The following is a 26,878-nucleotide window of genomic DNA, read 5'->3' on the forward strand; positions in this document are numbered from 1 at the left end:
AACATTTTTTAAAAATGCAATAAGCTTATAAACAATTATTCTGTAGAAAAATTATTTAAAAATTATCTTACAAATATAAAAAGCTACTTTTTAATGTTTAATCAGGAGCCAAAGATTAATCTGCAATAGATTTAGAAGCTTCTTATTCAGGATGAAATAAATCAAAATACATTTATAAGCTATCAATATTAATAGTTATGCTTTAAGGAGCACAAACATCCGAATATTTACGAGAAAATTGAAGAGTTTGAAAACAACAATCGACTTGATAGACTATTCCTAATTCAGTCTGGCGCGAAAATCTGTTGACTTGGTCGTGAGTGGCGCTGCGCGCACTTGATTCTACCCCGGAGTTCCGTTCTTAGGTGACGAGGTACGTAGGCAGCTTGGTAGTTCGTGAGTACTTGCAGTCGCTGAAATATGTTGCGCGCGCGAACATACAATCGGAACTGAGTTCTATGGGACCACTCATTCGAGGCCAAGACCCTCACAGATTTGATATGTGAGTATGGAGTATCCAGCGATTGTACCGTTTCTTTTAATTTCGGAGCTTACGTCTGAGGATTTGTTAACGTAGCTTATCTAGCGTTTACTGAACACAGACAGAACTATGGCTTTCTTCTGACTTTTGTATTGACGACCATAAGGCTTATATTTTTATACCTTATGTTAATAGGCATGTACTTTATACTAAAATTTATTTAACAATTTAATTTTATTATTATGATTTTGTTACTGCATAAATAAACGTGTGTTTTAAGCAATTTGTTATGCTTCTTAATTAGTTTAGTTTGCAAGTTTAATGTTTAAATCTGCCTTAAATCTATCTGAACGTAATATCATGACATTAAATAGAACTTTAATTACAGTACTTTCCGTAAAAGTCTTTTAAATTCGATTTGAATTTTATGATTATATAGTTTATTTTCTTACAATATCAAATATTCCAATAGTTAAAATATTTGAGTATAATCTTAGAAATATAATATAAAAAAATTTTCTGTGAAGAATGAAAAAACAATTTTACTATTTTAATAAAAAATTAACTATTATTTTAATGTTAAAATTCATATTTATATCTATTTACTAGTTAAATATTCTTACCTTGTCATGTATCGCTTAAAATCGAAAAATATGTATATGTATATTTTACCACCATAAAAATATAGAGTTTATAATATATAAAAATATTGTATATTCGCCTTTAAATTAATATAAAATCATTATAAATAAATTAACAACAAAATAAAAAAAGTAAAATTGGCAATATGGAAGAGAATTAAAGTAGTATGAAATGCCAATATTTCATCGTGCCCATTCTAATTTATCATCTATTTTAAATGAGCGTAAAAAAAGGATACAAGTGAAAAGGCTCAGTCGAAGTTGAAATACTTGTATTTACATATTTATAAAATTGCATTCATGCCATTAATTGTAAGAATTTCTGAACCGACATGAAATCGAAGGAATACGGCCTTCAAATAAAATGCTCGCTTTCCAATTACTCACTCGATCCATTACTGCATATACCTAGTTTCCGTTGCTTAGCAATGATTACATTTTTTCATTTGAGTTTATCTATGCATCTTTTGGGGATAGAAATTGGATTTATGTCTTTAATTAATATGATGTCAAGTATTCCTATAAAAATAAAATATCACAAAGTAAGAGCGATAAAGCAAATACATTTAAGAAAATATGTAAGTGAATTACAAGTAACGATTAAAATATTAAAAAGATGAGTGCTAGAATATCTAAATTCATAATACTTCATTTAAATGATATTTATTTGATTAATTAATTAATATTAATAATGTTTTTAAAAAATTATATCAAATATTGTTTACTTTCATTGAAATCTATATTTTTATGTAAAGGATAGACTCATACACATACCTAATAAAATAATATTCATTATTTTAAAGCGATTTATGAATTAATGAAATTCTGTATTTAGTATTCTCTTGGTTAAAGTAATTACACAAATTTAACTACAATCCATTCACGTAATTAATACAAATATATACTATGATGCTTATCAATTTCTTACACATTAATTTATTATACCTTAAGTAAAATATTTAATATTATTATTTAATATTGTTAAGATTCTTTTTCACTATATAAAATATAAAAAATGTTAATGAAATAAAATATCAATAATTATTTTCATATGATACATTATAAGTAGTAAGTTAAGATTATTCTATTTTTATAATATATCTTGTAAAAGAATCATAAAAATCATTTTAAATATTTAAAAAATTGTTTATTGATTATTGTAAATAATATGTTTCAATGACGATAAGAAAGTACATCGTTTTATGTATTAAAATGATTTTATAAACAAGAGTTTATTTATAATCACTCGATCATGTTATAAAAAAGGATTTATATTTTTATCATAAATTGAATAGTTTGTATTATTATAATAATCCAATTTTTTTTATAAAGTATACTACAAAAGTTTAATATTTTATAATTTCTATTTATATGTATTGTTTCATGATTCATTTTTACATATTGCACTTAGTACTACAGATACTTTGTGACTCCAATCATAATAATCTTAGTATGATCGAATTTCTTATTAACCTAAATATAATTTTTATGTATTCAAAAAATTCACACAAAAATAAATAAAAAAGAAAATCAGTCAGATATATATTAGTGACAAAATCAGTGATTATTGTACAAAAAACAATTTTGTATACAGTGTAAAAAATGATTAAAATCAGGTTGCTCCCTTAAAGCTGATATAGATTTATTCTACTTTACTACCAAAGTATTGATATTTTTATAAAAACCGAATTATATGATTCTATCAGTTAAATGTATAAATTAGACAATTTGTAAAAATGGGAATGATTATTATTTGTTTATTAAATATTAACTTTAAGGTATCGTTCAATTATAAAAATAATTAAACCATTAGTTTTGTAAACGAAATTTAAAATATTATATTATATTATATAAATATTATAAATAAATAGAATAGAAATAGAACAGAATAGAATAGAAATATATATAAATAGAAATATAAATATTATATTTCAAATTTTTATACTAAATATATTATTCCAACAACACTTTAGTTTTGAGTACAGCCATATTTTTTTAATAAAGTAATAAAATTTTCAATAATTTTGTAGATAGAAATTTTTAGTCGAAGTTCATTAATATATACATCTTAAGAACAAAATTATTTAAGTTAATTAATTTACGATTTATATAGAAAAAATATAATAGATAGATATATCTACCAAATAAAATATAGTTAGCCAATACCCAAGTTTAATAGGTTTTGATTTCAGTATTATTAATAAAGTTATCGAACTATTTATCAAATATTTTTAATTTAATTTAATTTATTATTTATAATTAAAAAATATTATTATGATTGTTATTATTTTTAATAAACAAATATAGTTGAATTACATCAAAGACAAATTATATAATTATCTCAATAGTCTTTAAAGCATTCACAAATAACCGTTTTATCTTTAATATCGTTTATTTTCATGAAAATATGCCAACCAGTAAAAATGCAATTCTCTAATCAGAAATATATTTTATATGCATAGTGCGAAATTCTGCATTATTAGCAAGAGAAAGATACTCATGCTTTATTGCAGTCATGTTCTTTTTTCAGACTGATCCATGCATGCACGTGTGCGTTACTATACATAGCTAACATTATTATAGCCCTAATAACGCATTTGAAAAATTGAGTTTAAAATATTATTCTCCTTAGTATTAATGTATGAGAATCTGTATCACATAATCAGTTCAGTAATGATTTTCAATTATCATTTTAACGATATCACAACAGCATAGTGTACATGCATAAGCGCTTGCTTACAATATGGTACTCTCTAAGATAATCAATATTTTTAATAGGACTTTCACTTAGAATTTAAAACTGGATTTTTTTTACTTCTTTATTTTCTTTTCTGCTACATAACTATGGTATCATAAATACATTAATAGAGTTGGTAGAAAAGGTAAAATTTTCAAAATAAAATAAATAATTTCCTCTTGTTTACGTAATATATACATAAATTAAAAATCAGTGATTAAACTTTACGTTATTTTCATGCTTAGTAAAATTTATTTAAACATATAAATATAACATTTGATAAGTTATAAAAGAATTAAAGGAGTAGGAAAATAATCGTAAGACATTTTAAATGAAATTTATTTTTAAAAATCGAAACATATTAGAGAAAAATGTAAAACTAAATCAATTAACACTATTGTGCTATTTCAGTCTAACATAATTCAATTTTAGTTCCTTCAGTTTCAGATAAGCAATTGAAACCCATTCTGAATATATTATTTTATAGAATATATTAAGTAAGTAATTAATGTTTTCTTTTTATTTTATTAATTTACTCTTTTTTATTTTACATGTACAGTTTATTCTATTTAATTTTTCTCTTCTACTAGACATTTGTCTATATATATATCTTTGAAAAATTATACAAATTATTTATTGCAAATTACAAATTATCAAAGGTACATAAATATTGATTCAGATATTATTCTACTTATAATAAAAATAAATATATATAGTTAACATAATAAATGTAATACACGCTTAAGTGTAATATTAACGAATTATTTGCAGTTAGCTTCTATTTAATTTACTTTAAATCGGTATAGGTTATTCATTGATTTATTGTAGAGACTTACATTACTTACATTACTTACAAAACTTTCATTACTTGTATATTTATAATAAGTAAAGATATTTCTTATTTTATTTACGAAAATAATAAATAACGTCTTTTAAAAGTAAAAATATTTTATCGAATTAAACAATATCTAAATGACATACCTAAATACAATTACTCATCTTTTAATAATATGTAATTAATTAATATAATTGTAGAATTATTAAAATTTGAAAAATTAAAGATTTTAAAACATTAAATATAGTCTTCTTCTTAAATATATAAAATTTTACAGAAACTCTTATTTAATTGAACTTCAATGTAATAAAATAGTACTTAAAATTCGGTAACAATTGATTTAACTATTATATTTTCTGATTAATGTAACTGCTTAAGTAATTTTAAATGAATGATACATAGAATAAAAATTTTTGTCAAGTACAGATACCTTATAGTTATCACGTTATAAGTAATTTGAACTAATTTCAACTAATTTCAACTATGTAAAACATATTATGTTTAAAACTGAAGTTACCCATTATATATTATATAATAAACTAATTTCCAATTATTATTAACTAGACTGGTTACTTTTATATTTTATATTCGGGTTTTCACAACTTTTGTTTTATCTACACTGTGTATAATTACATAAATATTTTTCGACTTTAGTATAAAAAAATGTTGACTAAATATAATTCTTATATTTTAAAAATAATTTTAGATTTTAATAAAGAAAATATTTTATTATTGCATATACATTTGTTCGTGTGTATGCGCGTATGTGGTGGGTAATTTTTTAATGCGCAAACGTGCATCAAATTTGTGTATGTGTGTATTTGTATTTTGTTATGCAAGTATATATTTGATAACGATAATAGTGAGGTCTTGTTTAAGAAAAGTATAAAAATTAATATTCGATTATGAAATAGACAGATATATGCATAATTTTGTTATGATTTTAATAAATGTGTTAGGGTAAATGAATCAAATAGTAAATTTTATGAAATACAAGCGCAATATTTATAAAGAAATTAGTTATAATTATTCATTTTAAGCAATTTTTTGTCTGAATTATTTCAACAGTAAATTTGATTTTGATTTGATTTTTTATTAATTTATTATGTAGTAAAAATTCACGGTAAAGTGTTTTATTTGAATTTAATTATTTACTAACTGAGTCAAAAGTTTTATAAAAATTTGATACTAGTAAAATTGGAGGTTGATAATTTGTTTTTCTAAGAACATCAGATTTTATAGTAAAGCTAAAAATTTTGTTTTTTCAAAACACGTTTTACAAAACATATATTTTATAAATAATATTTTTATGATTATAAATTCTGTGAACAATAAACAAAACAAGTTTCTATTTAACGAAAGTGTGCAAATGATAGAAATAATATAAAAAATGATCATTTTCAAAGTATCAAAGTTTTTAAATCTCTCTAATGAATTTTTTGCAATTTTTATTTTTTATAATTTCAAAAAATTGACTACATATACAAAGCACGTATTTGGTTGATGTGCAGCTGACAGAGAACATCGAATATATTTTGATATTTAAAGACGTAATACAAGCAAAAGTACAATTTATTCATCGTTTATTCGCAAGTAGATTAGGAGAGCAGCAAATGAGGTGAAACAAGTCACTTTGAGCGATAATCATTAAACGATACATTCTTCCGTTCTCTTTTATCTTTCTTACTCTCCCTTTCTCTTTTCTTCTTTCCCCTACATTTACTTCCTTACTGGGAGGAGAAGTAGAACAAGATCAATGCTGTATATGTGTATATATATATTTCTCACATAATGCAAGCATTAATTCATCTATAGTTGATTGAATTAAGATTTAAACTTGCGGTCTAAATTTTTATTCCATTTAGGGATTAATTATTATAACATTTCACGAACACTTTAGTACTTATTATTTTGAACGGTATGTGAATGTGATGTATCTTAACAAAATTTATTTTACGTCTTTTACACAGATTTTTTTAATGTTAAAGTTAAATGGACCATTTCATGTATTATGATCTTATCGACTTCTAATCTATAGTTTTCTTGAAATTGCTTTGAATCATGAATGTATCATTGGCAGTAATACATTCATGATTCGAAGCAATATTAAGAATTCATATGACTCTTTTAAAGTAAACTATAACATAATAAATTGATGGTAATTGTAGTAAATTACCATAGTCCGAAGTAAAAAAGAAAATCACTAGTAATAAGTACTAAAAATTGAAAATACGAAAAATTTGGGAGGCAGGTAGTATTTTCGTGTCAGTTGCCCAGCCAGTAACCAAACCACTAGTAGTCGAAATCGAAATTGCGTCAGCCACACTCAACCTTGTCTGACAACGGGATCTGTACAAGTACGCTTAGTTATTAAAGTGTTTTGCTAAAGCGTTGCCATAGCATCGGCTGACCTGGTCAATTCGTATCTACGTGACTTAAATACGACTGAACCGCAAAAGAATTTTTTAATAACTTTTATAAGAGTAAGTTTGGTTGAAAGCTTCGATGCGTGGCACTTACTTTTTCTTCAACACCCTATAAAACTATTTATTTATGGAACACTTTAATTGATTACAAATAGAAATGACTTAAATACTAATCTATAAAAATACATTAAGATAGAACAGAGTTGAAGTACCATAATTTTAACCGTTTATATTTATTCGTGATTTTTCGTTCAGTATTTATTCATGAGGTAGGTTTATATTTGTGATAAATATAATATATTATTTGAAATCTATAATATTTGTAATTTCATTTACCTGATAGATGCATTTAGATATATTGAGGTTCGTTACATTCTTTTGTTTTATTACTAATTCATTAATTTATTAATCTCTAATTAATAAGAGATGCTGTTAAAAACCGTTAAATATAGCTTTAAATGATCTTTCTCATATATTTTATTATTTAATTCATTGTAGTTTATTTTAAATATTATAAAATCAACATTTTTATTCTACTCAAAAAACCAAGCTATACATTTTAAATATAATGTTCTGTTAGATAAATTTTTTTAATTATTTCAAAGTATATTTATTATTAGTGTTATGCGAATAATTGTAGTGTTTGTTACAATAATTTATTTTAAAATACCTTTTTTATTTTTAAATTTTTGAATAATACATCAAAGAAACTTAATGTTAAATTGCATATACAATTATATTATTAACATAATTTATAAAGAAGTTATGTAATAAAATTCATTTAATCTGTAAAAAGTATAAATAATGAATAAAATAATCATTACATTTAATTTAGTCTTTTAGATATACTGATAAAAAATGGATAATAGTAGGGTATTTATTTTAAAATAATTTTTAAATCTTAAAACGACAATATCTCAGTCTAAAACTGTTATTATATAAAAAATACTGTAATTAAATGTTAAGAACAATAAATCAGTCATGAAATACCACTGAATTTCGAAACTCAAATTTCAAGCTTTATCATTTTAAATTTGGTTTTTAAAAAATGGTTTCTGTTATACGGCTAGAGTGATCACTGAGTGCAAAATGTTGTGTGTATAGCTCCGTCCGCGGTCACCCCCGCCCTTCGAAATTTAGTCAAATCGCATTCCAGATCTCTTTCACACGCATGCACGCATATACCGGAAACAAAAGAAATGAGAAGTACATGTTAACGTAGGCCAGAAGTAATCTACAGCTGAATTACAGAGTGACCACGAATCGTAATATAGCGGCCAAGAATCCAGAACGAATTGACGAGAGGATGTTACGTGACATGACGGCACGGATGTGGTGCCAGACCCTCAATTTCTTATTTGCGGTACGCTTGTCATTCTGTATCTCCTTATTTTCTTATTTATTTTTATCGGCACGTAATTTTTTTTATAATCCGAAAGAACTTTGAGGATTCGTACCATCAGAGTTAGGGTTAATTGGCTGCCAACTTTACGTAACCTCTTAGTTGGTCATCTTTTATCCATGGTATTTTCTTATTTATTACTTACATTTGTTATTATTTGATTAGCTGTTTTTATACTTTTCTGAATTTTTTGAGAAATTTTATTTTTATGTTTACTTTATTTAAAAGAAAAACATTTTAATTAGCTTTGAAAAAATATTACATATTACAGAAACTTTTTATAAGCATTGTAATTTAATAATATTTGTTGGTTATTAAAAAAACAGTGAAATTATATTATTATTAGATGATTAATTAAACTATCTATACTATGTATATGCTATTATAAAAAAAATATGGATTTTTCATTAAATTTCAAATATTCTAATATACAAAATATCTATGTTGCTGCATAATATATTTTATTTTGCAATTGAAGTAATTTACTTAATTCCTTAATTATAGTAGTTACTTAAAATATCTAATAATATTAATAATAATGAATTTAAATTTTTAGACGTTTAATAAGTCATATATGTATGTTTCTATTTGTTTTAAAAGGTCTACAGAAAAAAATAAATAAAAAGGTTCCCAATGTATAACATTTACGGTATATTTAAATAATAAACTTTAAATTTTTTAGCTTTATTGTAATAATTTTTATATAAACATAAGTGCCATTCATATATAAGAATTATAATTTTTGAAAAATGTTTTAGGCATATCGAGCTTATGCATACCCACAATCGTAGGTAATCGAGTTTATTCATACCCACAGTCATAGGTAATTGAATTTATCAATACCTACTATCATAGATAATCGAGTTTATTCATATCAACAATCAAATTATTGTATAATTTTTAAATAATATAATTATATATGTTACAAAAATAGTATAACTATTAAAAAAATCTACTGTAGGTAAATCATATAATATAATATATTCTAATTGAGGAAAAAGCTTATATTTTTTATTATAAAACTAAAGTAATAAAGTAATAGAAATATTAATGGAAGATCAATATAAATATAATAAATTTATCCTGATTGAACGCGGTACACAATTTTTTTAATGCTGCTTTATCTACTCATGAGTTTAAAATTTAAGTAAGTATCCTTTTTATGAATAAATAGTCATCAAAATAATATTAATTGTCTTATAAAAGAATAATATTGTTTAAGATACTTTAATGGAATTAATGATTTAACTCGTAGTTAAATTTCATCTGCTTCCGATGGTATTTATAAAGTTTATGTTCAATGCACTTGAAAGAGTAGCATTGTTGTAATATTATTCTGACTTCAGTTTTGTTCATAACGGTGAATATATTTAATAAATTAAAATGAAATTATTCAGAGATGTCCAGTGAAGCTAAGTTTGTAGCAATCCCGAGCTTGCACGAAGCTCGGGAATGGACACGAAGGTCCCACCGATTGCCTCGAGAACGCATGATAGGTGTCAAGAGCAATATTATCAACAACAACAGCAACAACAACAACAACTACATAAAAAATCACTACTGTTACAACAAGAACAGGAAAAACAGGTGACGCTACCGCCGCTTCCGGCATTCTCAGCTCAACGACATAGAGCCATTAAGTTCAGCCTATCTTCTAATTGGAGGAACGGAGTAACAACGCCGAAAGTACATAATCAGCAAGATATTCAAAGATGTCAACCATATAAGTGAGCTTTAATATTTCTGAAATATTATAAGCCAGAATATTCTGTTTCGTCATTGTTTTAATATCTAAATCTTTATATCAATCATTACGTATAATCATTTAAGACATATGAAAAATCATTAATTTATGGTAAATAAAATTTACTGATATAATTTTCTAAGGACGTTTTAATTCAATTATATTTATTTTTTAGAACAATGTTTTTATGTAAATAGGGTTCTTAATACAGGATTTTAACCAGATTCTTGAAAAAATTTAAAATAATATTTAACTTTTAAATTTGTTCAAAATTAAAATTTTGTATATAAATAATTTTTAATGAAATTGAAAAGTATGTGTAAAATGTAAAGTTAGTTAAAATTAAAAAAAATTATTTGCATTATTAAAAATTTAATGAGTCTCATTATCATAGGTTTATCTAAAGTTGTAATTCATGAAATTTTTTGATTAAAAAAGATTTAGTTTAGATCATTTTTCATTATTTATTTAATATATACTTATACAAAACGGATACCAACATTTTTTCGATAATTTGAAAGCTTCATTAAGCAGATAATTAAATAGACAGAGTTAATATTTCACGTTATTATTTTTTGTTGTAGAGTTCTGGAGATCGGGGCAACTCCCTTGATGCATGCTTGTCAACAAGCGGACCGAGTTCGCGTTCTGAGGCTACTAAAGGAACAGGAAGAGACGATCGGTTACAGGGACCGAGCACTTCGCAGTGCCATACATTATTGTATGGACGCAAGCACTGGAGGAGCGGTCGCACAAGCGGCTCCGGAGCTCCTCAATGATCCAGATGCCGAAGGCCACACGGCCCTCCATCTGGCAGTTATTGCTGGGGACGCACAGTTGGTCGCGGTTCTACTTGCCAGTGGAGCCGACGTCAATGCCAAGGATCTTGAAGGCCATAGTGTCCTCCACTGGGCTACCGGTTAGTATGTCATATATTACATAATTCACCCTTTTTCTTTTCCTATCACACAATACTCCACTGTTTCCAAATTTTATATTCCCAACTACTACAGAACTCATACGATATTTTTTGCGTTTACAATTTATTATTTGTATCGGTTTATTTTACTTTAATCTAAGATAAATCTGGTTGGAGTTTGTCTGATTAAATGATCCATTCATTTAGTAGAAAAAATCTTCTATTATTACAATTATAATTATTATTGTTATTATAATGCTTATAATTTGTGACATGATAACATTATTATTTCATTATAATTATATGATTTCCCACCACATCTAAGTTTATCAAGTAATATATACTAAGCACCGAAAATACAAAAATTCAATCAACAACACTTCTTAATCAACACTTCTAATTTAATTTTTTTTATTGATGGAGTTCAGTCTTAAACGATAGATTCAAATAAAAGATCTTTATTTATCATTTTATATTTAAAAATAGGATAGTTTTCTTATAGAAGTAAATTCAAGAATTCTTTTTCTAAATTAAGATATTGTAACCATAAAATACTAATATAAGCTTCCGAATTAAAATATTTGCCTAAAAGAAAAGATGTACATTTAGAAAAATGACAGCAATAAACCACTTATAGTAATTCATCTATTGTAAGTGATTACATAAGTAATATAATATTAATATATAATATAAGTTGTTTCTATTCGGGTGGAAAAATAAAATATTTTATATAAAATAAAAATAGTGCTTATAATAAAATAGATATTAATATACTTCGAGTTATGATTTTATTTCATGTTTTATATTACTAATTATTGCATTTAAATTTTAAAAAACTATTTTTTCTTTGTACCAACATGTATTGATAGATATCTATATGTAATCATTTTTATTTTACATTTTGAGAAAAAATAAATTTTTTTTAAAATATCATCCCAAATGTATATTAATTTATTCGAGGATTAGATTTTTAATAATAAATATTTTTTGTTGATATGTATTTAATAGCGATTAAAATAAATAATTTAGAATATTTTAAAAAATAAAGAAAAGTAGACATATATAGATTAATATGAATTTTGTAATATAACTTGTATTTGTTTTTTTTCTTATAAAACTTTAAATATGTAAGAACTGAAGATTAATCCTTGTTTAAATATTATATATTATGTAGTATAATTTTTAATGAAGAAGCTGATAAAGTTGTAGATATTTAAATTTTTTTTTATATAGTTATAAGATCACGAAAAAATTCAATAAAATAGATAATTGAGTCTTTTAATATTAAACGACAAATAATAACACATTAAAACAATTATATAAAATTCATATAAAAAATATAGGTCAATTACTAGAATTACTGCATTGTCTAAATAATATATATAATAATAATTAATAATATATATATATATATATATATATATATATATATATATATATATATATATATCTTCGGAGAAATAAAAATATGCCGAATGGCCTGTTAACGCTACCTATACGATACGGAGATGAAGATATAGAAAAAAAGAGAAGAGAGAAATAAAAATGGTGAGCGTGTGAAACATAACAATGTTAAAAGCAGTAATATTGAACTAGTACTTAGTCGACAGTATCATAGGGCCACAATCTCTTGCGTATTTGGTACATCAGTATGAGAAATGAGTAGTACAAGAGGGGGAAAGGTCAGCTCCGACAAGGTAAGTAATAAGTCGCTTGCCTGTTGTGATGTCATCAACTCCACACTAGCTCGCGATAGAGCTAGCTAAACAACTTAGGAAAAATTTTATGTACGTGGGTTAGTAGGTCAAATAAACGTGAATAGCCAATATGACGTAATTCCAGTCGGCTAACCAAATACTCACGCAATCAACCAGTATCCAAGGAAAAGGGAAAGCCCACGAAGTCAGATAGTGTTAATTATTTTCATTATTGAAATACAGGTTGGAATTTATTTTTTTATATGACTGTAGATATGTATAATGACGTGTTTTGATGTATCAAATATAATTATCAATAGAAATTTGCATATAATCGATTATAAAATTATATTTTATTATTTTATAAACCAATAATTCTATTTTATGAAACTAATACCATACATAATTAATTTTTTATATTATTAGTTCTTATTTTATGAAATGTCGAAATATTATTTGTGTTTCTCCATCACATTTTGAATTTTCAATTATTTATAAAAAAAAAGTTTCTTTTTATTTTGTAGATTTTAACTATAAATGTACAACTTATAGTTAATTTAAATCTGTGTAAATGAAATAAAATGGGTAATTAATAAAAATGAAAATTGTTTTAAGTAAGCAACAGTAAGTTTATTTTTTTATAAAGACTATTTTTATTTTAAAAAGACTATTCTTAGCAATATTTAATATTATTATAAGAACCTTTCAATAAATTAAGATTATTTTATTCAAATAACATATTGTAAATTGCAAGAAATTTACAAAGATTAATTCCGTCAAAACATTAAACGAATATTTATGAAAATATAATATAAATATTATTGTACTCTAATTGTAAAAATTTTATGTTTTCAAATAATTCTCCTTACTTAAATCTAAATAAGCAAATAGTTTAAAAAATATTTATTGAAATAGCAATTAATCTAAAGCATATTGAAAATCGCTTATTTAATCTTGCATTATCGTTAAGTATAGTATTATTATTATATCACGTTTTACAAGATGCGATACTCATTGCTCATGAGATCAAGCACACGAAATAAGAAATGGGTTTATTGTCATTTTAATATAAACAGCTCAACTTTGGTATTTGATATCAAACATTACTGTAGTTTTTAATTTAATAAGTTTATAATGATATCAAAAAAACAGTTTGGTACATATTTTGTAAAATAAATAAAATTTAAATAAAATTATAAATAAAATTTGTGTTCTACATTGTTCGATTTTAAAGGCTTAGTTTATGGCTGGAACTACCAATTCAATAGTTCAGTGGATTAGTCTCTCGGCAGGATAACTTTAAAGGAAATAATCATTGACAAGGCTGAAAAATATCATGTATTTAGTGAAACAATGTTTATTATTTGTAAATAATTATAATAATATTGCAATGATGGGTAGAGAGAAGATTATTCTATTGAAATAATGAGGGTGTGTCCTTGTAGTCTTGATTGTCGTAGACTCTATTGACGTTACAGTGTATCTTGTAATTGAGGTTATACTGATGTTGTAAATATCAGCCGGTGTAGTCAATCATGCTCATGAGGTAGCATGAGAAGATGGTGTTTGAATCAAGTATGCTTGATAGATGGAATAACTATACTTGGTAGAGTGTAAGAAGTTTTGATGGAAATTGGTGCATAATCAATTATGTTTTTAGTTATAATGGGAACAGTAGAAAGGACTTGTCACAAGCAAGAGTCATAAATGACAAGCCTTCGAGCTCTTGAAGGACTGAATAATCTGTATTTATAGTCGATTAGTCGATCTATTGTTGTCCTTCCTTGACAACGTGCTTAACACATAGCGACACTTGTGTCAGTTGTTGAGGGCCTGTACGATGTCGAAGTGTTAGTTCGAGAGAGCGTATGTTTTCCCGATCGACTCTTATGGGCCTGTACGTGGTCGAAGCATTGGTTCGTCTAAGATAATGTGAAATTGCCCGATTAATTTTTGTGCGAGGTGACTAGCTTATTTATTAATATAAAGATGTACCTTGTAAATTGCTGACAAGGAGTGTTGATTTACTGCGAGGCTGATGTCCCCTTTGATTACTATTCCTTTGGTTTCACTGTAATCACTTCTAAATCTGCCGATTTCCCTTTATTAATGCACACGTGTATTATTAACTTAAATACTGAATATATGGCCACGTGTCGTCTTCACAGTATACTGAAACACTGAGCGGCGATTACACTTAAGTGAGCGCGAAGTGATATTACAATGAGCCTTTTGAATACGCGCACGAAAACCGAAGGCTTGATCGTTCCGTGGCAGCTCTGCTGAAAATACCGACTGTTCCATGGCGGTCCTTCTGAGGGCAGATCGAGACCCGTGTGCCTGGCTTCTACTGGTAGATAAGTAAATCGGTTCACTATGGTCGGTCACTGCAGTCGGGTCACGGCAAGCGCAGTTGAGCGAGGGTGTTTCGGCAAGAGAGCCGGTCAGTAAGAGAGGCTGCCAGCAAGATTTTCAGCGAGAGGGCGAGGCGCGCCGCGTGCGTCCCTTATATATCCACGCAGCGGCTCACTTAGCTGGCAACAAAGCATCGTCGTTGTTGCACTGAATTCTTACACGAGGCATAGAAAAAAAAATCTAGAACCTTCGAGAATTCGACGAAAGAAAAGTAGGGCGTAATACCTTTGTGTGATCTTATAGTATATTAGTTTTCATGTCGTGAAACTTGCTCGGACTTGCCGAGTTTTGTTTATAAATATTCGCCCGAATGCGCGTCCCGTGGAAACTGCGTCAATCTCGAACATACATTAAATTTAAATAACTATACAAGTATCTATAATACATCATCTTTGATTGATTTACTAATTCCTTACTGTTCTTTTTTATAATTCAGACTTCATAGGTAGTCTTAACTGTAAAAACTACCTTATTATACGATCGCATTTTAAAACTAAATTTTATTATAAATAAATTTATATAAATATATTCTAAATTTTTTATTCGAATTAAGGTACATTTATTTATTTTTAGTTATTCTAATGTTATTTTATTTTAATATACTTTCTATGTATATATCAATATATGGTATTTCAATATTTCTATACACGGTGTCGTATCTAATATTTTTATATTAAAAGTAATAGTCTGTAGTATAAAAAATTTTTAAGTTTTACATTTTTCAACCAATAAATTGTGTACATTTTGCAGATCTGTAAAATAAAATATGCCATAGACCTATTTAAAAATTACAAACATTTCATAAGTGGATGATCTACAATAGGTTATTAGGACTAGAAGAATTAAAAGTATAGGTAGGTGTTATCGTGATTTCAAGAAGAAGGCACACCGCGGCAGTATGTTACCGCTCTAGAAGCGGATAATGATTTAATGTAAACATTTATAGATTGTAGATTGAATGTATTAAACACACGCTTAGATAGGCTAAGTGCCTCATTATTCAAGTTAGTTAAAGTACACATTTAGTAATACATTTGCAATTTCAGTGTGCGGCGAGGTTGAGTGTGTGCGACTGGTGTTGGCTGCGGGCGCTCGAGCTTCAAGCGCAGACCTCCGAGGCGGCTCACCTCTTCACTACGCAGCTCAATGTTGTGGAGCGGCTGCTACCGCAGAGCTCGCCATACCCAAAAAGCTCGGACTCAAGGTTCTCCACACTCTCTTGGAGTTTGGCGCAGACGTCCATGCGTGTGACGAAGATGGACGACAACCGATTCTTTGGGCGGCCAGTGCCGGCAGCGTCGAAGCAGTACTTGCACTAGTCAGGTGCGTAGTTTCTGCTTCTACATATTTTCTACACACTATGCACTTCCATAAAGTACACTCCATAAAGTACATAATTAATATATTTAAATCACATAAGAAAAGACGTTTCGTACAAGACGATTTAGTACCTATTACAAACGGTACATTAATCAATACATATTTTATTAATATTAAATATCAGTTAAATAAAAATCTAGTAAAAACAGACTTTATCACAAGATCATATAATTTTTTTGTAATTTTATACTTCTTTTGAACATAAAATACCTTAACTTAAAATAATTATATTTTAAATATCTATTTGATATATTATATATCAATATTAGAATTCTTTTGATATTATTACGATTTGATGAGAAAATAGTTTATTATATATTATTTTATTTTTAGTTTATTATATATTATAATTCTTTCCATTAAAATGTTTCTGTTATAAACCTTCTATACAAAAATTTATGTTATTTTCGTGAGTATCCAAGAAGTTAAAAAATAGAAATTTCGGGTGACCGTTACACTTCAATTTTTTATGTGATGTTTTGTAGAAATGTTTTACTAATAATTATAACTGCTTTTCTGTGTTATTATACAATTATTTATAATACAAACAGAATCCTAATTGGATACGAAAGTTTTCAATAATACAAGTTACAACTGAGGATAAAAATAGCTAATAATTAATAAGAAAAGTTTAGATGTAAGACTGTCACTTAAATAAAATACTGGTATTTTTGGTTCGCAATTAACTGCACAATCGAAAATATATATTATTTAGATGTGTTAACTTTTACGCGCAGCCAAGCCCAATTTTTTCTTTCCTTTAAACTAATATTTAAACTAATGGCGAGAATTCTTGTTCAGAGCCGGTGGTTCGACTGTCGCCACCGCATCCGATAAGGATGGTTTAACGGCTCTCCATTGCGCAGCGTCGCGTGGTCACGCAAGATGCATTGAGGTGCTGGTAAATCTTTGCGATGCCCAGTCGGATCACGTCGATAATAATGGCTGCTCCGCCTTACACTATGCTGCAACGCTTGGGCATGCGGATGCTACTTCTCTATTGCTCAAGCTTGGAGCTGATCCCAATCGGCAGGATCGGAAAGGCAGGACGTAAGTAACCATTGGACCCATATTAACATAATTTTTATATCAACAATTCTTTATTCTATTACTTTCATTATATTTCCATGCTGGATCTCGTTTTCTACTATTTATAAGATTTGCTACTTGATTTCGTATTTAATATACTTATTTACATATAAGTTTGATATTAACCCAAATAAAATAAACAGAATGAAATTATTTTCTTAATGGTATGAAAAATACTTATGAAAAATAAAAATACTTTGATCTTGATTTATATATTTTTATGTTCCATATGCTAGATATTCAATGTCGTATATATTTAGTTTCTATAAAAGTATTTACGAATCCTATTGTATTTATATAAAAAAATTTGCTATTGATGGTATAAATATAACGTTTGAAATTCAATTACAAAAAACAAATTGAAACAATTGTTATAATTTAAAAAAATTAACTCTGGGAATTTCAAAGTCCTCCATTGATAAAATTATCGACGTTAAAAATAGGAAGTAGAACGATTGGAAGACGAGAATAAAGTAATATTTTAAAGCTAGTGAGAATTGGGAAATTACAGTCCGGCGCTTTGCGCTGCAGCTAAGGGGCAACTGGAAAGTTTGAAGATTCTGGCGCAACAAGGCGCATCACTGCATGCACGCACGGTTCGTGGTACAGGACTTGGCCATGAGGCTGTAGCTTCTGGACGACTTGAACTTCTCAAGTGGTTGTCGAAACGCCGGCCAAGCCTCATACACGTTGCCACACAGGACGGAAAAACACCTCTCCACGTTGCAGCGCTGTATGGCTATCTAGATGCTTGTAAACTTCTGATCGATAGTGGTGCCAGAATCAACGCCCTTATGAGAACTAGCAAAGGTATCCTTATGACTGTACTTGATGCTGCTTTGTATAGGGCCCATAGGGACTGTGCCAAGTTCATACAGCTTCATGGTGGAATGACTGCACAGCATTTGAAGTTACACAAAGGTAATCACATTGAAGGTCGAGTGAATAATGGATTAAAAATCAATCAATTATAAATATTAGATAATTGGAATATTATTAATGGTGATGAAAATTAGTAGATCCGTCAAAATTGCATGCGAAGCATGTAGAAACCAGTTCAGATTCAGAGTTTAATGATATACGATCATGTCACCGTCACCGCCAGTATCATCACCGTGATCCTGAGGTCTACTACGAGGAACGATGGGTTGAACGTCGAATTCGTCGACGTGCCAACCGACGACGACAATTTCGTCAGAATAGCCGAAGTTTTAGCGAAGAACAACCGCACCGTTCGAAATCATCCTCGACAGCAAGGGCAACTAACAGACAGAGGCGAGCACTTAGCGAAAACGCCCGATACGAAAGCAGTGATTCTGATTTAAAAAAAAAAAATAATAATTCAGAAAGAAGAGGTATATTACGTTTCTTATAAAAGATTCAAAATTTTTTATTTATTGTTTTTGTGTAAAATATTTTTTAATTCATTTTTTATGGATAGTAGTAGTTTAGTAGCTTATAATAATTTAACATAAAATATTGATGTATAATAAAGTATGCGAGAGAATTGTATATAGACAATTATTTCAACTAATAAACAAAAAAAACAATGCTTTCAAGAATATATTCGGAATATTTAGACAAAATTTTTTGAAAATAATAAAAAGAATAACGTTTTATTTAATACATACTATAGGTTCCTATTTAAGTATAAGTACTCAATTATTACCTATTGAAAATTTTTTTTATTGGTTTGTAATTTTAGTATACAATTAATTATTTATGATTCTTATCTCTTTTTGGAAATTTACTTATTATGTAGAAATTCAATATATTGAAATTTTCAATCTTTATAAATAAATTATAATTTATCTACTTATTATTTAGTTAACAATTATCTAATAACATTTTATGTTTGCTTATGTGTAAATTGATTTTATAATTTAAAAGTATATCTATTATAAACATCTATCGATTTTAAATACGTTATTAACTGTTTCGATAATAAATGCAATAATGATTTTTATTGATTCAAATAAGATTTCTTGAATAATAATTTTTAATTATATGCATTTTAATTATAATATCTATTTAAATTTTTATGCGAATAGATTATTAAGAAATTATCTCATTTTTTTCATAAATAAAACGTTTTAAACTCATTTTTTATTTAAATAAAATAGTATAATATTGAAAATAAAAAAAAATTTATATTTTTTTGTATATATATTCAGATTAAGTTTAAACACGTATTATAAAATGTAAGCTAGAATTAAACAAAAATATTTTAAGGTAGAAGAAAAAAAAATGAAATACATGCAAGGAGGAAAAATAATCAAGCAAATAAATCTGGAAGCGAATCTATTGAGAGTGAAGATCCATCAAGATCATTCAAAAGTGGCGAGGAAAGTTCGAGTGTCAGTGACGATAGTCTTGAAGTAATTCTAGTTAAAAAGTTATTAGAATCGAAATCTGAAAAAATTATTTCCGGTAAAAAATTCAAAACGATTTGTGAAAAATCAAAGAATATAAAAGACTACTCGAAATCAAATAAATCTAATAAAAAAAAAGTAATAATAAATGAGTACGATAAATTGAAGGTCGGTAAAGTTTTAAAAAAGGAAATACTAAAACGAAATATTTTGAATCACGAACAAGCATTCATCAATACGGACGGTGACACCTCAAACAAAGATACAGTAGAACAAATAACTATATCTGCAGATATCCATTTGAATAAGGGTTTAAATATGTCTACAGAAAAAAATTTAGAAGTAGTAAAGAGAATGAATATTGAACAGGAACCTGATCAGCATGCAAAAAATAAAATGGATAATATTCTGGGAAAGGCGGATGAAATACAGAACGCTCTATTGGCGAAAGCGGCCGACCTTAAAAAAGATATGGAAGAAATGCGTTATTGTATATCTCACAGTTCAGAGGGAATTGAATATAATAAAAATATTGATAAAGAAAAAAATAATGAAAAATACAAAGACATTGAAAATGAAAACGAACCAGTATCAAAAGATTTTCCTTTTATAAAGAAAGATAGTTATACGATTGAAAAATATGATGGGCAAAATAAAAAAGTACATGATAAACAATTAGTGGGTTTAGAAGATGATGAAAATTTAGAATTTTTCGAAAAGAATAAAAAAAGCTGTCCAATTTTAGAGACACTAGATCAAACTAAAATAAAAGTACAAAACACGCATGAAGAAGTAAATGATAATAATCTAGAAAAGGATTTAAAAGAAATTTCACAGCATGTTAAGAAAGAATCTACAACTCAAGAAGTATTGGAATTAAAAAGAAAATCATCTGTAAAAGAAATTGATTTGAAGGAAATAAAACAAAATGTTGAACTTATCGATGCATTATCGTTGTCCCAAGAAGATAAAAAAGAAATAGTACAAACACTAGAAGAAATGTCTATAAATCAGATAGAATCAACAATTCCAGGTTAGATAAGATAAATTGAAAGTTAGTATAAAATATAATAAAGTAAATCTATCTTACTAAATCTAAAGTATAATAAAGTAAATCTATGCATTACTATAAGAAAAACCTTGTGTTCATGACAATTACTGTTATTTTAACTCTATAAATCATAAAATTAAGTTTTATTATATGACTATGTATAATGAATGTAATTTAAAAAGAGAACACATAACTTTTGATACAGATTGTACTTTTAAGTATACTTTTAGTGATATATATTGTGATATCACAAGTTATTTATATTTTAATATTATAACAATCAAGTACTTGTTTTATATCTAACTATTTTAAAGTAACTTAATAGTATGGATTAATATCTGCAAGGTAAAAAGAAATTATAAGTTTAACAATATAGCTTATTAATAATTTTTAGAAGCTGATAAATCACTGTTTTCTACAATGCATGTGGAGTAAAATATTTGTTTTGCAGACGGGACTTCTTCCAGCTCACCAACCTCAGAAAAGAATCAGATTTCACGATATTTATTAAGGCCTTCGACTGAGAAGCGGCGAACTAAAGTAGTATCGAATGCAAAGCTTGAAGTATTAGAAAGTTCAGAGGAGTGCTCTCCAGATCGTAGTGCAATCATTGCTGTAATCGAAAGTCCCGAATGGGATGAGGAACATGATGAAGAACTTGATAAGAAAATTAGGAAAGTTATCGGTAATATGAAAGAGCATTACGAGGATGAAATAGAGGATAATGATAGCCGAAGTGGTGATAAAGAATTAGGTATTGTTAGGGTGTTGTCAAGTGTAAGCGAAAAGGAAATGAACAATCGCGCTTCCATTGCTGATTCACTCCCACAGGTTGCATTCTTTTATAAAAAGTTACTCATTTTAAATACTTTTAATTCTTGATATTATCCATGAATGTATTTCAATATAATGTTTTAAAAGTCTATCATTATTATTAAACAGACTTATAGAACTTACTTAAACAATTATATTTTATTTTTGATTTTCTTTATACTTTTAATATTTGATGCATGATTATGAATTGTCTGCACACGTATATATTCAACTATTTCAAGCTTAAATTTAAAATAATATATAATAATATTTCATTTCTACTGCGTTTTTAATAATAAAGTTATTTTATCCATACGTATAATAGTAATTTGATTTTGCACTGTTAAGTTATACTTTGAAATCCACACTAATTCCTATTATATAATTTTTTGTTTGTTACCTCTAACTATTTGTTTTACTCCTTATTTCTACCATTTTTCTTCTTTTAATTATTTTAATGATAAACTTATGCATGTTAGCCAGTCTTATCACTCCTTATAAATGCCTCGTATTCAAAATTATTGTGATTACATATAATTATCATGTATAATATCATTCATAATAACATAAAGTAAAGATAAAAAAATATAAACCATATATATGAAAATTATTGAAAGCTTGGGCTTATCTGTTAATCTACATCATACACATTTTCAAAATCATATTAATATAATTTTGAGCTTGAAAACAAAATGACACTTTTTTCTACATCATAGTTACAACCAAAATTACATGAAAGATTATACCATTTGTCGAGTTCACATCAGCAACAACACAATGTAGAAAATGAACAAATATGTCAACGCCATGACAGCGGTGGCCGTGACAGTGGCATTGAACCGAGTCCCCGGATCTCGAGGATACCTAAACGCACATTAAGATGCTATCCAAATAGCAAGCGACAACAAGCTCTACACATGGATATGATTACAAGAGATGTACAAATAAGTATGAGACGCTACCACCTCGAGCGTAAAATATTTTTTCAGCTTATGGAACTCAAGAGACTGCAGATCAGGCACGGACGAACGAACGAGCATGTACTTGTCAAACGGCAGGTTTGGAAAATGGATTAGATTACATTTAATATGAAAACAAAATTACAATCATATTTTTATTTCATTATTTATAATTTTATTTAAATTTATCTGATAAATTATACATCAATTATAGTATTAATAAATAAATAACTGAAAAGCGTAATTCAAAAATAAAATGAACTTTATGCAAATAAGAAAATTGCATCCTAATAAAGTTGTTTCTAATTTTCGCAGGTTGATGCATTTCATAAAGCTGGTATGAATGGGCCATTACTCGGAGTAACGAGATACGACCATCAACCATTTACCTTCAGGTAAAAGTATAAAAATTGTTTTTATTATAATTAATAACTATTAGTGCATGCAAATTATAGTTCTAATATACAAAAATATATGTAATATATATGTTTAAAAAGCTCTTTTCTGTAATTTTATTTTTTATTGTAAACCTGACATTAAAAACAGGATATATACTACAGAATTCGTTATATATTAAAACTGCATAAAATATTTAATATATTAAATCTTGCGTCATTACTAATTTAACAACTATTGATAAAATATTTAATAAAGTATATATATTTAGTTATCTTGTAATATTAATAAATAATATTAAATATAACAAAGTACAGCGATAATGTATTTATAATATGTTTGCTTTTATTCTGACAATAAAAAGTTGTTATAAATATTATAAATACGTTATAACATAGGTTATAATTTATAACACATTATTATTTTTCGAATTTAATCATTTATTAAGAAGAGTTTAACCTTTAGTAAATGTATTATAATAGTTTTGTTTATTAACAGTTTATTATATAAATTCAAATTTTAATTGAATTTTAATTGAAATTTTTTCAATATTTTCATTTGATTTTACTTATATATTTTAATATAAAGAACTAATATAAAGAATGTAAAACTAAATATTTTTATTTATATAGGAATTTTGAGATATTTTTATATGAGCAGCTTCGAAAACTACAAAAGCGACCCACTACACCAGATTGGTGCACCGATGCAAAACAATGTATCCAAAAAACTCACCGCTGTCATCATGCAACAAGCGCCTATACTTCAGTCCCCATATATACATACCGTACGTTATTTCGAATTATCCTAATTAGTATTTACTTTAAGTATTTATTTACTTTTTTTCAATACCTACATTGTCGCTAGAAAGAAATGGATTACAATCTTTGATTTTAGATTATAATTGCAGTAGGTGGAGTCATCTCAAAACGGATGAATCTTCTTCCGAAGATTGAAAGTCATGGAAAAGGACGAATGACGGTAAATGATAATAGTAATGCAAAAATATCTCAGTTTTTATAAGTTATAAAGCTTATATTGGAAGAAATAGAATAAAAACAGAGTATAATGAAATAAATTATATATATACTATAAAAACTAATTTTATAAATGTACTGTTTACATAAAAAATTCTTGTGACACAAACATATTTTTGTAAAGATTCTAGTCATTTTTGTCTTTTTAACTATTTTATTAGCAATTATGTCATTTAATTTAAATTATTAAATTAAATGATTTTTTCATAAAAATCAACAATTTTAATCTTCCTATCGTAGTAAATCTTATCTATCAAAAGAGTTTTAATAAGTTTACAAATAAAATTGTAAAAATTAAGGAAAAATAAATTAAAATATATTAATTAATTAAAGTAAAATCAGGAACTCTAAAAATAATACACGTTTACTATAAACTCTAAATAATTGTTAATAATGTTGTTTTAATACGTTTATGCATAGTTTTAATAAGTATATTCGAGTTTATTAATTGTACATTTTTTATTATCTCTTATGATTTAAAATATATTTAGCATATACAATCTTACTTATTCATTACTCACAAACATTAAAATTCTGGAAGTATGTATTGTTACTAAGCCAAGACTAAGATTGTTAAATACAAATTGTTTCCATTATTTTTATTATCAATTTTAAGGTGGAAGTAACACATGGAGAGGAGAAGAAAGTAATAAGTCTACCATCAGAGAAACTCGATCGTGCCAAACGATATTACGTGACGTTCACTGTGCGTGGCGAAACAACCGATGGTGATAAGACCAAAACTCCACCTAACTCGACAATGCAGCGCAACACTAATAGCATTTAATATTCTGCAATTTATATTTTAAGTTAAGATGCATGTGATAATTTTTGTGTAAAATTTTTTGATTTTAATATATTTAAAACCAAATCATATATAAATTATAATTATATTTTTAATCATATTTAAAAAATAAATTCAATGTAATTCGATATCATTCTATGTAGTACGTAAACGTTTATTTTATTTTATTAAATATTAATGCCTTTATTATATTAAATTAAACTCATTGTTATCAACATTCATAATTTGAAATAAAAATTTAAAAAGATTGTTACAGTATACAAATTCCAATACGTTAAGGCTAAGTAGAAGCGTTCTAACAAATACTTTTAGAAGTATTCTATCAACATTATGATGAATATAATCAATATAATATATATATATATATGTGTGTGTGTGTGTGTGTGTGTGTGTCTCTCTGTGTGTGTGTGTGTGTGTGTGTTACATATATATTTAAATAATACTTTTTAAAATTGAACTTTGTGAAAATATAAAAATCGAAAATTCGACTTATTTTTTTAAACGAAAAAGATCGATTAAAATGTATGAATTGGTGATAATTATTAATATACTTTTAATATATATGTTCCTCTTCCTACAAATAAATTTAAATAGTAGTTTTAGTAATATACTTAATATAAGTAAAACATTGTAAATGTATCAACAGGTGCCTCGAATTTCTATCCTAGAAAGATGTACCTTTCAGTACAAATGTACGATTTATATATTGTAGGGATATTGAAAAAAAAAATATGAAGATGTATATTTTATTTATTAGACAATTAATATATGAAATAAACAAAAACAGGTTGCTTGAAATTTTTGGTGGTCAACGCATAATTGAAAATATATATATATATTTAATACTGTATTTTGAAAATTTATTCGGAATTCTAGGTATTACTATGTTATATTAGCTCAATTAATGAAACAACATTTAAAATAATAAATAAGCTACAATGTTATTATATGCGATAAATAAAAATATATAATTATTCAACAGTTTTTATATATTATTTTACCTTTTTTGATCAATTTTATTATTTCACCATAATTAACATTTATAATTTTTTGTATATATTTTAGATTATATTTTATAATCTGTATTAATAATCTAAAGTCTGCATTAAAGCTTAAAAAAATTTTTATAATAGAAAATAATCTTGGTAATTATGAATTATTATGATGAAAATATCATCTTATTTAAACAATTATTTTTCATATAATAGTGAACATTTTTTATAATAAATTTATTAACGTTTTTATTTAAAGGTAAGCTGTAATGAATTAACAAAAATATTAATATTTCCTGGATCTTCAACAAAACTCTTGTATTTTAATTACATTCTATTTAAAAATAACATCATTTCTATTTACCAAGTATAATGTAACTAAAATTAAACATTCACTTAGTACATTTTAATTGAAGATTTATTCGTCACGACATGATTTATTAATCACATTTTTTGATAAATAACATGACCTTCATATTTTACATTTTATATTTTACTTTATATAAGTAGAAAGGAAGCCAAAATAATTAAATAACAATGGAATGGTTAGATAGAAGCAGACAAGCCTTATGAGGTGAACATCAAGTAGTGAACAAAATAGTCGTATAAGTAAGCACAAGTGAAAGCTTCAGCAGCTCCAAACAACAAAACTATATCGATTCTACGAGTGGACGTGACTATAGGTGG

General features: G+C 26.3%; 1 protein-coding gene across 1 annotated transcript; it reads left to right on the forward strand.

The window, feature by feature from the left end:
• Nucleotides 1–424: 424 nt before the first annotated feature.
• LOC105366773 (inversin) lies at nt 425–25,181 on the forward strand. Its single transcript, XM_011505320.1, has 15 exons — nt 425–502; nt 9,920–10,249; nt 10,851–11,185; nt 16,344–16,620; nt 17,479–17,727; nt 18,278–18,702; nt 18,783–19,130; nt 19,999–20,192; nt 20,307–20,628; nt 21,641–22,020; nt 22,719–23,060; nt 23,277–23,356; nt 23,990–24,144; nt 24,268–24,338; nt 25,011–25,181. The coding sequence occupies exons 2-15, from the start codon at nt 9,975–9,977 to the stop codon at nt 25,179–25,181; spliced, it is 3,624 nt and encodes a 1,207-aa protein (XP_011503622.1). The 5' UTR covers nt 425–502; nt 9,920–9,974.
• The last annotated feature ends 1,697 nt before the right edge of the window (nt 25,182–26,878 follow it).

Source organism: Ceratosolen solmsi, unplaced genomic scaffold (assembly GCF_000503995.2).
Source record: "Ceratosolen solmsi marchali unplaced genomic scaffold, CerSol_1.0 scaffold87, whole genome shotgun sequence".
Lineage (NCBI taxonomy): Eukaryota > Metazoa > Arthropoda > Insecta > Hymenoptera > Agaonidae > Ceratosolen > Ceratosolen solmsi.